The sequence below is a fragment of the Lynx canadensis genome, chromosome D1 (assembly GCF_007474595.2).
Source record: "Lynx canadensis isolate LIC74 chromosome D1, mLynCan4.pri.v2, whole genome shotgun sequence".
In the NCBI taxonomy this organism is placed as follows: domain Eukaryota; kingdom Metazoa; phylum Chordata; class Mammalia; order Carnivora; family Felidae; genus Lynx; species Lynx canadensis.
In genome coordinates this window covers 105,607,344-105,623,220 of record NC_044312.2, presented here as the reverse complement: position 1 = coordinate 105,623,220, position 15,877 = coordinate 105,607,344, and the positions used below count along the sequence as shown (strand labels likewise).

The 15,877-nt window shown below is 53.3% G+C and overlaps 1 protein-coding gene across 1 annotated transcript in view; it reads left to right on the top strand.

Annotated features, from left to right (window-relative positions):
• DDB1 (damage specific DNA binding protein 1) overlaps positions 1–13,757 on the top strand; it is a 29,507-nt gene extending 15,750 nt beyond the window's left edge. Inside the window, exons 13-27 of the mRNA XM_030331766.2 lie at positions 192–370; positions 468–631; positions 715–822; positions 974–1,181; positions 2,153–2,248; positions 2,350–2,461; positions 3,414–3,537; positions 3,893–4,057; positions 4,779–4,873; positions 9,389–9,559; positions 9,915–10,024; positions 10,301–10,470; positions 10,670–10,772; positions 12,214–12,337; positions 12,928–13,757. Of these exons, the coding sequence (XP_030187626.1) occupies positions 192–370; positions 468–631; positions 715–822; positions 974–1,181; positions 2,153–2,248; positions 2,350–2,461; positions 3,414–3,537; positions 3,893–4,057; positions 4,779–4,873; positions 9,389–9,559; positions 9,915–10,024; positions 10,301–10,470; positions 10,670–10,772; positions 12,214–12,337; positions 12,928–13,011 (2,013 nt within the window). The 3' untranslated portion in view covers positions 13,012–13,757. The remainder of the gene's footprint in view (positions 1–191; positions 371–467; positions 632–714; positions 823–973; positions 1,182–2,152; positions 2,249–2,349; positions 2,462–3,413; positions 3,538–3,892; positions 4,058–4,778; positions 4,874–9,388; positions 9,560–9,914; positions 10,025–10,300; positions 10,471–10,669; positions 10,773–12,213; positions 12,338–12,927) is intronic.
• The last annotated feature ends 2,120 nt before the right edge of the window (positions 13,758–15,877 follow it).

Here is a 15,877-nt window from a genome sequence, read left to right as displayed (position 1 = left end):
TTCTTCAGGGCTTCAGCGACAGATGGCATCTACCGGAACTAATCGTTTTAGGTGTTTGGGGAAGAAAAATACATGGCAGAGAGGACGTCCCTAGTTTACTTTTAGGGCTCCACTAGGGCAGCCTTTACCACCTTCCCCCTTGTGGATGGATCCCAGCAGGTGCTTGGAGACACTGCTCTTTTTTTTCCTAGATCACGTCGGCATCTGTGAGGTTGGTCTCTCAAGAACCCAAAGCTCTGGTCAGTGAGTGGAAGGAGCCTCAGGGCAAGAACATCAGCGTGGCCTCCTGCAACAGCAGCCAGGTGGTGGTGGCCGTGGGAAGGGCCCTCTACTACCTGCAGATCCACCCTCAGGAGCTCCGGCAGATCAGGTGTGTGCTGGTCGGTCTGCTCTGCCTTTCCCCTCCTGTTCTCTGGGTCTTCGTTCATCCTCGGAGTCCTTCCTCTGCCATCTTCCTCTTTGTTCAGCCACACAGAGATGGAACACGAAGTGGCCTGCTTGGACATCACCCCACTGGGGGACAGCAACGGGCTGTCCCCTCTTTGTGCCATTGGCCTGTGGACAGACATCTCTGCACGTATCTTGAAGCTGCCCTCTTTTGAGCTACTGCACAAAGAGATGCTGGGTGGAGGTAGGTGTCTCCTGAGGACCCTTTAGGGGTTGGGATCCAAGTCAGAATGTGGAGCAAGATCTTGACGTACCCCTCTCCCACAGAGATCATTCCTCGTTCCATCCTGATGACCACTTTTGAGAGCAGCCACTACCTCCTTTGTGCCTTGGGAGACGGGGCACTTTTCTACTTCGGGCTCAACATTGAGACGGGTGAGCAGAACACTTTGGACGGGGAGTCTTTGAGAAATCAGGAGTGAGCAGTTAGTGGCCTTAGCCTCGGCCCACTGCTCTTGAACCTCCATGGCCCAGCTGTTTGTCCCGTGTCCTGTCCTTCTCTCTCCTGATGCCGTTCTTTCTGTAGGCCTGTTGAGCGATCGGAAGAAGGTGACTCTGGGCACCCAGCCCACGGTATTGAGGACTTTCCGTTCTCTCTCTACCACCAACGTCTTTGCTTGCTCTGACCGCCCCACTGTCATCTACAGCAGCAACCACAAATTGGTCTTCTCCAATGTCAACCTCAAGGAAGTCAACTACATGTGTCCCCTCAACTCTGATGGCTATCCTGACAGGTGAGCCTCTTTTTCTTTCTTCAACAGATGCCGTTGATGGAGGGCGTCATGATGTTTTCCTCAAACCCTTGTCCTCTAGCCTTTTCCCAAAGTTGAATCTGTGTAAATAGCTAAGATGAGAAATGTAGAACAGAGGTTCTCAGCTCTGGCTGCCCATTAGAAATCCATGGGATGCTTTATAAAAAGTACAGATTTCTTTTGACTCCTTTCCAGATTCTGATTCAGTAGATCTGGGGTTCAGCCCTAGAATCTATATTTTCAGGAAACCTCCCTAGTGATTCACATGGTTAGTTGGTTTCTGAACCCCTGATTTAGAAATGATTGTGTATTCTTCTAGAGCTGGGTTTCTCATAGTATGATCCTCCCCACGCCCCCCCCCCCCCCCCTCCCCAGCAGCTCCAGTAAACTCCACCGAATCAGAAACCCTGGGGGTGGGGCCCAGCACTCTCGCTCATTCTGATGCAAATGAGATTTTGAGGATCCTAGTTGTAGATTCTGTAGCTACATTTTTAGCATTAAATGGAAAGCAGTTAAAAATCTCAACCCTGGGTGGGTCAGTCAGTTGAGTGGCTCAGGTCCTGATCTCACAGTTTTGTGAGTTTCATCAGGCTCTCTGCTGTCAGCACTGATCCCACTTTAGATCCTCTGTCTTCCTCTCTCTCTGCCCCTCCCTTGCTTGCACTCGTCTCTCAAAAGTAAATAAACGTTAAAAAAAAAAAAAAAATCTCAGCCTAGGCCCAACCAGACTTATTAGTGAGATGGGGGGTGGCAGTGAGACCAGGGATCTGAATGTTTCAAGATCGCCCCCTTCTCCACCCCCTCATGATTTTTAGCATAGAGTCAAAGTTGAGAACCACTAACGAGTAAGCTAGTGTAATTCTGCCTTGTTTTTCTTCCCCTTACGGAGTTGCCTCGTAGAATCCTTTCCTTCCTTGGGTCTACTCAATCTAAACCCAGACCCTTCTTTCCAGCCTGGCACTGGCCAACAATAGCACCCTCACCATTGGCACCATCGACGAGATCCAGAAACTGCACATTCGCACGGTCCCCCTCTACGAGTCCCCCAGGTGAGGGCCAGGGGAGGAGGGCCGCGGAGCTCAGCCATCTGGGCGTTGGTGTGGGCGCTTCAGACCTGTTCTGAGAGGCACTGTCCACACCTGTTCTCCAGGAAGATCTGCTATCAGGAAGTGTCCCAGTGCTTCGGGGTCCTTTCTAGCCGGATTGAAGTCCAGGACACGAGTGGGGGCACCACGGCTCTGAGGCCCAGTGCCAGCACCCAGGTGAGGGCATGGACACAGAAAGATGGCATCACAGCAGGGCTGGCAAACTCTTCAGTAAAGGGTCACATAATGGGTGCGGCTTTGTCGGCCCTGTGGGAACGACTCCTCCAGTCGGCCGTTACGGAAGCAGCCGTCGACACAGGTAGGATAGCTGGGTTCTAGTAACACCGTGTTATGAAAACAGGCAGCAAGCTGGATTTGGCACCCTCATCAGAGGGTTGAGAAGAATTTGGGATAAGTGTGGAAGTCTGTGATTTTGCTAGTCCGTAGCCTTGCCGGATGAGTAATTCTCTTGGTTCATCAATTTGAGGGCTTCGTAGGTATGAGTAACGGGGGGCAGCGTTAGCGTAACAGGTAAGAGGTGGGGTCTGGAGTCTGGCAGAACTGTCTTCAGGGTTTACTGCTAGCTGTGTGACCTTGGGCAAGCCTAAAGTTCAGATTTCTCATCTGCGAAATACGGGTGCCAGTCTGCGGCCCCACGTGATGGACTCAGTGGCGGTGTTAGCTGACACTTTAGTTCCGCGTGTTCTCTGCTTTTCTTGCTCCCAGACGTCTGTGCTGGAACCATCTCTCCTTAACCCAGAGCATAAGGTCTTTACACCTGTCTTCATTTCACCTGCTTCCTGCGCTTCCCATCGACAGAGCTGGAGTCTCTCGCCTCGCTAGGTTGCCTTAGTTCTTCATTCGCTTTGTTCGAGTGACTTGCCATCACTGTCTTAATGGCCGTTAGCGACCCTCAGGCTCTTCTGTGTTGGACTGCTGTGGCAATTTTATACGGGATTTGGCTCCTTATCCTCGGTCCCCGTGTCCTCTCCGAAGCTCTCTGTTCTTCTGGCTCCCCTCGAGCTGCCAACCTTGAGATTTCCTCATTCAGATCCACTTCTGTCCCCTGGTCCTGGCCGGCCCCCTCCCGTTCTCCTTTTGAGAGGGCGCGTGCGTTCTGTGTTCTCAGGCCCTGTCCAGCAGTGTCAGCTCCAGCAAGCTGTTCTCCAGCAGCACAGCGCCTCACGAGACCTCCTTTGGAGAAGAGGTGGAGGTGCACAACCTCCTCATCATCGACCAGCACACCTTCGAAGGTGCAGATGAGCTCTTTCTGTCATTTGCTGCCCACGTCCTCCTCCCTCAGCTAGCCGATTCTGGGCTCTCATAGGTTCCGAAGTTGGGTAAACCTCGTGGCAGACCATCCGAGGAGGAGGAGAAGCAAGGAGGGGTGGGACCTCTGGGTTGGCCGGGAGTCCAGGGTGCCGGGCCGCCTCCCGTCAGCACAGGCTGGTGAGGGGCGGAGACAGGCTGAGGGGACAGGAGCAGCTGGAGGCGGCGTCCCGGCACCGCCCGCGCCATGCTTGGAGCCCGGCTGGGGGCCTCCCTGGAGCACAGGGGTACCTGTGTGTGGGGCTCAGCAGCCAGTCACGCCTCCCGGTCTCCTTCCAGTGCTTCATGCCCACCAGTTTCTGCAGAACGAGTATGCCCTCAGCCTGGTCTCCTGCAAGCTGGGCAAAGACCCCAACACGTACTTCATCGTGGGCACGGCCATGGTGTATCCCGAAGAGGCGGAGCCCAAGCAGGGTCGGATCGTGGTCTTTCAGTATTCCGACGGTAAGTGGGCACTGTCCCCAGCCTTTGAGAGATCTGACATCCTGGGAAAGTGAGACCGTTTGGGTTCAGGGACTTGGTGAAGCGGCGGAAGAGCCTGGATCGATTGCTGTGCCACGAGACTTTGTGTTCTGCCACTCAAGCTGCTGCTGATCTGAATCAGTTTTCACAGGGGGGGGCGGCAGACCCACAAGTGAAATCTAGCGTGCGTTTCTTCCTTTTCTACTCTTTGAAGGGAAGACGGGTGGGGGCGGGGGCGGGGGAGGTGAAGTACGGGTAAGAGAATCGAGCGGCCAGAAGGAGAGGAATCCTAGGTTTGCTTTGCACTTGGTTGCTCAGCCGTGTGGGTCCTGTTGCAGCTTTAGTGCTTCGTGTGCACATCTGTCTCTTCTCATCTCCCCTACCCAAGAGGGTTCTCAGGACTCACTATCAACCCCAAGATCTCAGCTCAGATGGCTGAGATGGAATGTGGTCTCCATCTTGGGAGTCGGAGCTGCAATTTTGGGGGCGGCAGATCTTGGACACAGCGTGGAGTCGCTGCACATTCTGTTGGGGCTCATAGCTGTGGTGGTGGTTAACCCCAGGAGACACTGACTCCGCTTCCTGCATTCAGATGCGTGGTTTGGGAGCAGGAATTAGAGCCAGAGGGGGAATCAGGATTCTTTTGATGAGTTAAAGTGTGGGCTCCTAAAGGAGACTCTGAGTCTCTTCTCTCCCCCCTCAGGAAAACTACAGACTGTGGCTGAGAAGGAAGTGAAAGGGGCCGTGTACTCCATGGTGGAATTCAACGGGAAGCTGTTAGCCAGCATCAATAGCACGGTGAGGCCGCTTGGTGTCACGCCCTGGGTTGCACCCCGTCGTCTGCAGAGCGTGTCTCTCTCACGTTCCCCGAGGCTGCCTATGTGTCAGATGCTAAGGATGACAGGGTGCGGGGGATGGAGGGCGCAGCTGGGCATCTGGGGAGCTCGGGTTGGCCCAGCTCTTGGCCTTGGTTACGGGAGCCCCCCGTGCCTATCAGATCCTGAGCACTGTGGGTATTGAGAACAGGGTGCGGGCTGCAGTCCTTGTGCTTGCGAGTGGGCCATGGTGGGGGACTATTCCACCTGTACGGAACAAGGTGAGCCAAGCCGTGTTATTATCCTCGGTACGTCCCGGAAGCACTGGTTCCGTGAAACAGTCCACTGTAGGTGTGAGATGTAGCAGTGGACAAAGAGCTGGTTCTGGGACCTATGAGCAGCTAGTACACATATCTGTTCTTGAGACGATGAGAGATAAAAGTGGGGCAGGGACTGAGGAAGTGCCAGAAGGAGCATGGGGTGGGGACTGCTATTTCATCACATGGTTGGGGGTGGGGGGCGGTTCTTGCTGAGAAAGTGACATCCGGGCAGGTTCCTGAGGGACGGAGAAGCCATGCCTGTGTCTCGGAGAAGCCAAGTGCGAGGAGTAGGAGGTAGGAGCGGTCCTGCTGTCTGCGTGGGAGCGAGCTGGGGCAGGCAGGGGGGTCATAGGGGCAGCCAGGGGCCTGATAGGCTGTTTAAGGACTTTGGGGTTTTACTGTGAGGATGATGGAGACTTCTAGAGGGTTTGAGCAAATGCTTGGATGTGGTTGGACTTCTGTCTTGGGAAGATCACTTCACATCTTAGGAAAGGCCGGAGGAGCCCAAGGGCAGCAGCGGTGAGATCTGTCAGGCTGTAGTGCTGATGCAGACAGCAGCGGCTGGTTTCTGGGAGCGGGGGCGCTGGAGAAGGTAGAGAGGGCTCCGGCACACAGGCACGATCGATCATTAACTGAATCTCCAGTCTCTCCCTTCCCCAGAGGATGGGGGAGGGGGCCAACAGGTCCAGGCTTCTAATCATGGGCACCGGCCCACATCCTGAACTATCCAGGAACCACCAAGAGGCGCCTCATTAGAACCAAGGACTCTTGTCACCCGGGAAATTCCGGGGGATTTAGGAGCTCAGTGTAAAATGCTGCTCTCATTTAGGAAGTTACAAGGGTTTTAGTAGCATGCTAGGTCAGGAACCGGAGGCAGAGACCAAAGGTATTTTTCTATGTCCCAGTGAGGAAACCAGAGGTTTCCTGGTTTTGGACCTCCTGGGTCTCCGTAGTCACGTTAGTGAAGATGTCACGATGGTTGCCGGATGGGCTAGAGATGGCAGGGCAGCGGTTATGACACGGCACTTAAAGCCGGCAGTGTGTTGGGTGCACGGGTGGCTCAGTCGGTTAAGGTCCAACTTCGCTCAGGTCATGATCTTGCTGTTTGTGGGTTCAAGCCCCGTGTCGGGCTCTGTGCTGACAGCTCAGAGCCTGGAGCCTGCTTTGGATTCTGTGTCTCCCTCTCTCTGCCCCTCCCCCACTCATGCTCTGTCTCTCTAGGTCTTAAAAATAAATGAACACTAAAATAAATAAGCCAGCAGTGTGGATGAGGTCACCCAAGATCATCCACATGCTGAGAGTGGGTGGAGGAGGGACCAGAAGGCCGAGCCCTGGGATCCTCCGGCCCATAAGTTGGGGTGATGGGGAAGAACGAGCCAAACGCAGAAGGGGTGAGGAATGAAGTAGGAGAGGAACCAAGAGAGAAAACTGTTCTGGAAGCCACAGAAAGAATTTCAGGTGGGGGCGAATTGATAAATTACAGGTGCTGTCAGAAGTCAGGTAACGTAAGGGTTACGAGTTGGCCTCTGGTTTTGCCACCGTGGAAGGTATTGCTGCCCTCGGCCAGAGCAACTCTGGGTGGGCAGTGGGGTGGAAAGCTGGGAGAGGAGCGTTCGACCAGGACTGGGAGGAGAGGGCTGCTGGCGTTAGAACCGCTTTCAGGGAGTTGGTGTTGAAGGGAGAAAAGAGTAATGGGGTGACTGCAGGGGTGGCAGGACAAGAGAGTTGTTAGCTTTTCAAGCTTGGAAACACGGCTCCACGCTTCTGTGTGGACGAGAACGGTCCATTAGACACGAGGTGCCGGAGCTGTGTTTTTGAGTAGACCGGTGGGAGGTGGGACGCATTGTCCGTGTGGGCCCCGGACGTCGGAAGCACCGGTCCGCTTGGTTGTGTTTACCCTTCGAAGGAGCTGAGAGAAAGGGTGGAAACGGAGGGAGTAGAGGGTTCAGGAGGTATGGCTCGTAGCCTCAGGACCTGGAGGGCCGCGGACCAGGAGAGTATCCGGTTACTGGGAAGTAGAAGGAGCTCGCTGTCTGTGAGTGGTCTGAGAGGCGGTGAAACCAAGGACACAAGATTCTGGAACCGTGTAGTGGCAGGTTCTGAGGGTGACTGTTGGATGGACAAGATACGTGAGGAGAGGGGGGTGAGGAGAGGAAAGGAGTTGGTATTGGGCCTTTTCTATGAATGTGAAAGTCACCAAGGATCCCAGGAAGGCTGTGTGGGGGAGTGTGGTGGGGTGGGGGTGTGCATGGCAGCTCTGGGGCTGGCAGAGTCTGAGGGGGTGGGCTTCTGGATGGCATGTCAGGGAGGAGGCGGGATGGAGGTGAGAAAGGGCCGGCTGGGAGTGCTCGGAAGCCTGTCTTTCCTCCAGCCTCAGCAGTACAGGGGACAGGGGCAGGGAGAAGTTGAGAGAGCTTGGAATCCTTGTGAAAAGAGCCACGTCTGAGAGAAAGGGGATTGGCCAGAGAGGAGGCTGCCCAGGGACTGTGCTCCAGCAAGTGGGTGCAGAGACTGCGTGGGACCGGGGGGGGGGGGGGGGGGGGGGATGTGAGGTTAGGGAGGAGGTGGCTAGACCATTGCTGTCTAACGGAGCTCCCATAGGAGTCGCAGGTGTCATTTTAGACTTTCTTGTTGTCATGTGAGCAAAAGTGAAGGGTAGATGAAATTGATTTGAGGAATGTATTTTATTTAACCCAATAGGTACAAACTATCATTTCAACACGTAGTCAATGCAAAAATTATTAGGGGGATATTTTGTGAGTTATTCATACAGAGACTTCAAAACCTGCTTTGTGTTTTTACTCTTAAAGCACATCTCAGTTTGGGCTAGCCACATTTGAGGTGTTTTGTAGCTACCTGTGGCTAGTGGCTGCCATATTAGACAGAACCTGCTGGGTTAAAGAGTGGACATCCTGGATTTTTGGTGGTGTCTGACCTTGGTTTTGACTGTCTCCAGAGCAGACAGACTGTGAATGGAGAGTGAAGGGGGTGGGGGGTGTTGCCGGGAGCATGTTGAGTGTTTGGCCCCATTTTTACTCCACTCTTGGAGTGGGCTTACCCAAAGATGGGGGGCTCTGGGTACCCATGACCCTGCCGATGGAGGTGTGGTAGCCATTGTAATTGTCATGTGTGACTCTTGGAGGGCAGGCACCTCTTTGGAGTCCGGTTTCTTTACACATACCCTGAGAAATCATGGCCTGGTATATTCTGTCCAGCAGTTCCTGTATGTGCCGAAGCCTTGGGCGGGACCACCTGGATCCTGGGGGTCTGCCAGGGCAGCCTTCTCCAGGGAGTGGAGTCCTCTGACTGGGTTGTGCCGAATATGTATCTGTTTGTCTGCTGGACTGTAAAGCATCTTCATTAGTTGGAGGTGTGGTTGTAACTGAAGAAACATAGCAGTGGAGAAGAAAAAAGGGGGGAAAACTCTTTGGGGGGAGGGGTGGCCACAGATCTAGTTCTTTGGGCCCTTCCTTCCTTCCTCTCTCTTCTTTCTCTCTTTCTTTCTTGAGCGCACACACTCGTGCAAGTGGAAGAGGGCGGAGAGAGGGAGAGAGAATCTTAAGCAGGCTCCACGCTCAGTGTAGAGGCCAATGCAGGGCTTGATCCCACGACCCTGGGATAAAGACCTGAGCCTTCAGTTATTTGAAAGAGTCCTTGAGTTATTTGACCATGTTTCTGTTGGACTTTCTATTCCATTTTCTCTGCTCATTGGGTTCACGTCAGAATGTTCTAAGAACATATGTTCTGAGAAGGGTTCAGAAAAGATGGTTCTTTGGGAGGTGATCTTGTTCCTTTCTGATCAAGATGGATCTTGTTTCTCCAGAAATATTTCTGTAGGTCAGTTCTCAACTGTCAGTCACGAGAAGACCATCTTTTGTTGTGTCTTTAGTATTGCTTGCGTTACTGTTTACTTGGTATCTTTCTTGACACTGGACTCGTTTTTTTTATGTAAAGGAAAACTTTTTATTACCAGTTTGACGTGCTCACTCTATTTTCGTATCTCGTAAGTGTGTGATACCAAAATAAAATATTCACGCAAGTTCCGCAGCAAGCCGGGTCACCTCCCATACTGCACTCCGGTAAATGGTGCTGCACACGGAGGCTTGAAGAGGGGGACGGGGGCCGTTCTGAGAGGTTTAGGGCCCCTCGGGTTGAGAGAAACGGGATGTCCTTCCCAGGTGCGGCTTTATGAGTGGACAACAGAGAAGGAGCTTCGCACCGAGTGCAATCACTACAACAACATCATGGCCCTCTACCTGAAGACCAAGGGCGACTTCATCCTGGTGGGCGACCTGATGCGCTCAGTGCTGCTGCTTGCCTACAAGCCCATGGAGGGGAACTTTGAAGAGGTAGTTGGGGTGGGGGCAGACTTCTCACGATGTGGCCTCCGCGAGTGTTTCTGCGGTGGGGAGGGGTAATCAAGCCCAGCGGGGGCAGGTTTTTCCCGGAGCATCCTTTCTGCTTTGGTTAGGTGTTTTCGGAGGACCCTCCCCGGCACTTGAATCTCACCATTCAGCTGTAACCAGCTGGGATGCACTGGCCGGAGATGGGGGGTAGCGTCTCTGTAGAGCGGCAGTCGTTAAACACAGGGCCGTCTCTTCCGCGGGGCGGGCTCTTGGCCTCTGGCCAAAAGACCAGTCAGAGAACTCGCTTCCGTTACACACTGCTGATTATATTTTCTTGTTGTACCTTACCTATTTGAAGATTGCTCGAGACTTCAATCCTAACTGGATGAGTGCTGTCGAAATCTTGGATGACGACAATTTCCTGGGGGCTGAAAATGCTTTTAACTTGTTTGTGTGTCAGAAGGATAGGTGAGTGACCAGCTTTGGAGACGGCGGGGCGGGGGGCAGGGCCCCCGAGTGGTGGATGAGGACGTCGGGTCCTTTCTCGGTGTCAGCGCGCCTCCTCACTGAGGTAGAGTTGTTCCACGAGGGAGTCAGAGCCACAGCAGTCGGTGTCTCCAGGCCACCTCCTCCGCTGGGGCGTGCGTGGGCTCACCAGGGACACGGAGCACATGGTGTCCCGTGCGTGTGGCCCATGGCGGGGACAGGAGGTGCAGGGAGCGAGTTTCTCACACTGCCTTTCAGCGCTGCCACTACCGACGAGGAGCGCCAGCACCTCCAGGAGGTCGGTCTCTTCCACCTGGGCGAGTTCGTCAACGTCTTCTGCCACGGCTCTCTGGTCATGCAGAACCTGGGCGAGACTTCCACGCCCACACAGGGCTCGGTGCTCTTCGGCACAGTCAACGGCATGATTGGTAAGGCGGGCGCCTGCAGGGCGCGCTGCGGCACAGACCCCCGTTCGGAGGGACGCGGACGGCGGTGGGCCGCTGCCAAGGCGTCCGCTAGCAGAGGCTGCCGCGAGCTCGGCTCTCCTCGCGTGGCTCCCCCGGGCTGCCCTCGGAGGAGGAAGCGTGCCGCGGGCTCTGCGGCTCACGGCTCCCTTTGCTTCTCCAGGGCTGGTGACCTCGCTGTCCGAGAGCTGGTACAACCTGCTGTTGGACATGCAGAATCGACTCAATAAAGTCATCAAAAGTGTGGGCAAGATCGAGCACTCTTTATATCCTTTCCAGGGGCGTGTCCCAGCACAGGTAGACAGCTGCATTACCCTAGGCTGCTTCTGGAAACTGCTGTTTAGGAACTGTCTTGACTAGCTTCCCATGGGGAATGGACTTTTGTGGGTTTTGTTTTGTTTTGTTTTGTTTTGTTTTGAATGTCTGTCTGTTTTGAGCGAGCAAGCATGGGGAGGGGGCAGAGAGAGAGCTGAGCAGGCTCCCCACTGTCAGCACGGAGCCTGATGCGGGGCTTGATCTCAGATGTTCGTGAGAGTATGACCTGAGCCAAAATCGAGTCAGATGCTTAGCAGACTGAGCCACCCAGGCACCCCAGTGTGTGTGTGTGTGTGTGTGTGTGTGTGTGTGTGTGTGTGTGCTTAATATACTTCTGGAAAAATTCAAACACACGGTAGCAGAGAGAATAGTATAGTGACTCCCCATGTACTTATCACCCAGCTTACCTGGCTCATTTTAGAAATGTATGATTTGTGTCCTTGAAATATGCCTCTGGTCTTTCTGACCTTACATGTCAAACAGGAAATTTAGATGACCACGTAGGAATGTGCTTTCAGAGATCTTGTTGGGGACAGCAGGGTCTGAGAACTCTTGTGAGAGAGGCTGGTGGGAGAAGAGGGGGAAAAGTGAAGAAGCCGAAAGCTCCAGAAGCCCAGGGATCAGGCCCCTGTGACACCCAGGATCCAAGTACTGCTGGACATTTGCTTATTCCTGGAGATAGAAAGAGTCCTCCCCAGGCAGGAGGGCGGGAGGGCTCTGGGCCCATTCCAAGGCAGGACAGCCCAGCTCTTGCCTGCGATAGAGGCGATGGGCTGGTGTGTCAGCTTTTGCTACCCAGCAGGGCTTTTGGCATGCTTCTTTTCCCACTAAGCCTCAGTTTATTCATCTGTGTAGATCAAGGTTACACTTAGAAGCGTGGTTCTTCCTGGGTGTGCACGTCGGACTACCTGGAGTGCTTGTGGAAAACGTCCGTATGTGGCCAGGCTCTGTGCTAAGGAGAGGGTCTGATCTGTAGTTTTCTTAAAGTATTTTTTTAATGTTCATGTATTTTGAGAGAGAGACAGACAGAATGAGAGACAGAATCCCAAGCAGGGTCCGCACTGTCAGCACAGAGCCCGACACGGGGCTCGATCTCATGAACTGTGAGAACATGACCTAAGCTGAAATCAAGAGTTGGATGCTTAACTGACTGAGCCACCCAGGTGCCCCTGATATGTTTTAAAAATATTTTGGAGATCACTCTACTAGAGAATATTTGGATCAGGTGATAATTTTACCTAAAGCCTTTCAGTTCCAAAACTGTCTAAAGAGCAAACATTTCTTGTTCTCATTCTGGTGATCGCTTTAGATTGTGGTGTTGGGCAGAGGCGGGGATGACTGAGAGTAAGGCTGTTTGCAGATAATTGCATGTTCCTTAACTCACCTGTCCACCTGGAGATCCTTTCATACTGAGCGAAAGACAGAACCGGCCACAGGCTTCATTGATGGAGACTTGATTGAGAGTTTCCTAGACATCAGCCGGCCCAAGATGCAGGAGGTCGTGGCAAACCTACAGGTGAGCTGTGCGGTGTTTGGACTGTGACCCAAGTCCATGGCGGGGCCAGGCGTGCTGGAGACACCAGAGTGCTGGTGTCTGCTGCCTCCACCCCCAAGTACCAGCGGCCCTTTCTAAGTAGTTTCCTACCCATGTGGGAAGGTGGAGTCTGAGGGCAAGGGGATGTGGCTGAGGGTCACGGCACTGTACTAGGAACTTCACCTGTGTGACCTCCAGGAGTGAGGGCATATTCGGGCATGTGCAGATCTCTGGCAACCCACAGATGGGAGGCAGGGTCAGGATCCTATAGGGAAGAGACCTTGCCACAGTGCAGAGTTTTGGGGTATTGTTCACTGGAGATGGTGCCTCTGGGGGACATTCTGGAAGGGAGAGAAATGTATGCCAGGTGGTGGCCTTCGAACCAGCTTTGCTGTCAGGAGACCTTGCTGACTTGTACCTTTAAGGAAAGGTGTGGGTTTCTGATGAGACCTCCTTCCCTGCCACGGCAATACTGCCGACAGGTGCTTCTCGCTGTGACTGTCCTTTCGCCCCTCCCTGGGGTGAGAGAGCACCCCAGTGGCCCTCACAGTCCTCCCCTTTCCTCATTGCAGTACGATGATGGCAGCGGAATGAAGCGAGAGGCCACCGCCGACGACCTGATCAAGGTTGTGGAGGAGCTGACGCGGATCCATTAGCCAAGGGCTGGGGTCCCCTTTCCCAGACCCTCCCTGAAGGCTTTGCTCTCCTGCCCTGCTCCCCTCCCCCACCACTGTCTTCTCGGCCAGGGGAAACCTTCCCCTAAGCCAGCTGTCCCAGAGGCCACAGTCTACCTGTGTGGAAATGGGGATTTCTTTGAACTAAAACCAGTTCACTGGAGACCTGGGAACGGGGTGAAGGTGAAGTATTTTCTCCCTGGATGTTTACCAGTCTCAGATGATTCCAGCCATCGCTTTGGACCACCAAGCCTTGATTGGTGTTGCCGGTTGTCCTTCCAGGGAGGGAGTTTGCAGCTCTTGGGCTGAAAAGAAGCTCTGTGTGCGTGCGTGCGTGCGTGTGTGTGTGTGTGTGTGTGTGTGTGTGTGTGTATGTGTGTGTGTGTGTGTGTGTATCACACTCATGCATTGTCCTCTGCTATCTTTTTATTTAGGTTGGGGTGTGGGGAGGCTGTGGGTAGGGGGGAAGGGGGTGGGACGGGTCATTGTCTCTGAAGTGAGAGCTTCCTTTTGCTTTCTCTATTGCCTGAGAGCTTTGGGTCTGGAGGCCTGACCACCAGGCCATGAGCTGCTCTGAGTCTGAAACCTGGAGATGGTGGGTGTTACCCAAGCCACAGCCTTTTTCGTCTCTGGGGAACGGCCTTCTTCAGAGGGAAGAAGGTCGGGGGCCGTGAATTGGTTGTTAGTTTCCGAGTTTTACCAAATAAAGTAGAATCTAAGAAGAAAGATCCATTTGCTTCCGCTTTCCTTCCTGCTGCCCAGCTCCCCAGCATCAACCCGGTCACACTGCAGCGGTTCAGTGTAAAGTCCTTTCCCTCCTTTCGGCAGCTGCTGTAGTCACTTGACTTTGCTGCTGCAACAGCGGTTCCCAAGGAGGGAAACGACAGCTGCGTCTTCTTTGCCACGTGATCGTTTTTGGTGGGATCCCAAGGATAACGGGAGTCAGGTCTTCAAAATTCAGTGGCCTTGATTGCTCTTGACCTTGCAGTCACCATTTGATTCCCAGTCGCCTCTGTTAGTAACCTGCTGGGCCTGGGGGTTGCTTGGGCTCCCTTTTCCTGGTGTCATTTTAGACACGTGTACAGCGTCCGGCCAAGCAGCCCCCAGGCGCTGCTCCTTGGCCAGGGCGAGGAGCTCCTCATGCACCTCCCAGCTTCCTGTTGCCACATGCCCTTTGGAGTCTGATTTTATTTCCTCTGGTTTAATCAGGTAAACCTTTGGCGCCTTGGGTTTGAGAATACAGAAGTAGGACACGTTTGGGGTTCACCCTTCTGTCCAGCAAACAGAGCCTGTCTTCTTTTGGCTCAGTGGGTCACAGTGTCTGGGCCCACATTTCCACCAGTGACCCAGTGGGAATAAAGGCTGCTCTGTCCCAACAGTGGAGAGGAGGGTTGATCCTGGGCATATTGGCAGGCTCCTTTAAGACCAGCCTTTGATACAGTGTCAGGAAAATTGTGGTTTCAAGTTCAAACTGTGGTTTCGGGAGATTCTAGCTTAAAAGAGAAAGGGCAAGGAAGCATCTCCGCTTTGGGGGTCTTCGGGAGTAAGTCTCCTTTCCTAGGAGGCATTCCGTGTGTTTCTTTACTGTTCTATTCCCCTTCCTCTTCTGGGATTTCTGAGGGTGGGGAGTAAGGGTCTTAAGGGAAAAAATAATCAGCATCTCTCAAAAAAAACCCACAGTTTGAACTTGAAACTCAACACTGTGATTTGAATTCTTCAAGTCATGGTTTGAATTGAAAAGGCCTGCCCCCATGCCAGAGACCAGCTTTAATGAGGCAGGCAAGCAACGGTCTCCAGATTGTGATTATTTTAAAAATTTAATCCTAGATGGAGGATTGACTCTAAGGTGCGGAGGTGAGAAAGAGACTGTGGTGGGAGGATTATTCGGTCCTTTTTCGTGGTCTGACCTGCAGCCGCGGAGACCTGCTACCTTGAGTAAGGAGGTTCTTCCGTATCAGTGGCTTCAGTCTTGACTTTGGGAGCTGTGGAGTCCTTGCAGTTTTGTTTTGTTTGCTATAATCTTGGGTATATTCACTCTGGATTGAATTCCAGCAATCCTTTGGAAACTGACGTTCTCCCGCCACACTCCCACAACCCCTCTTAAAAACGATTAATCACCTCTCGAGGGGTGAAAGGTTGCCCTTGGAGCTTTGCTACAGCCAGCTGGAGTGGCTCCTTTCCATGTAGGCGCTGATGAGCTACTCACCCCAGGCCTCTGCACGAAGGGACCTTTGGGAGAATAATAGAAACACTGACTCATCACATGACCATTTGGAAGGGTCACAAGCCAGAGGCCGCCTTTCTGCAGCCAACAACAACTTGGATCCTCCGCCCTCAGTGGAGGGTCCCTTTTGTTACGGAGAAGCCACAGGCCACAGAAGTGGGGAGGAAACACGGAGGAGCTGTGACGAAGGGGTATGCCTAAACTAGTCCTTGGAGACGAACAATATTAAATTCGAGGCTCTCAGTCCAAATTCTGAGAAGCCTCGAGATCTAACAAACCAAAAGACAAAAGAAAGTAGCAAAACACCAAAGGAAAGAAGCGAACTGATGATAAGAGGAGCAAGGTGAATGCCCTAAGGTCCAAAAGGAACTGGGGGAAAGGAAAGAAATGCCCGGGGCTGTTGAGAAAGTGGTTTCTTTTGGAACTCACCGAGGAATGAGTAAATTTTGGAATTTACCATGTCTTAAACATCCTGGGCTCCTCTTGAGGGGAAAATGAGGGTTTGCTTCAAGCACAAAGCTGCAGGTCAACTGTCCAGCTGCTCAGTGACCAATATGGAGCAAACCCTGCCGTAGTTCCAGGGGTGAGCCGGTGGCGGAGGGGACAGAGAGTAGCAGAGTGTAG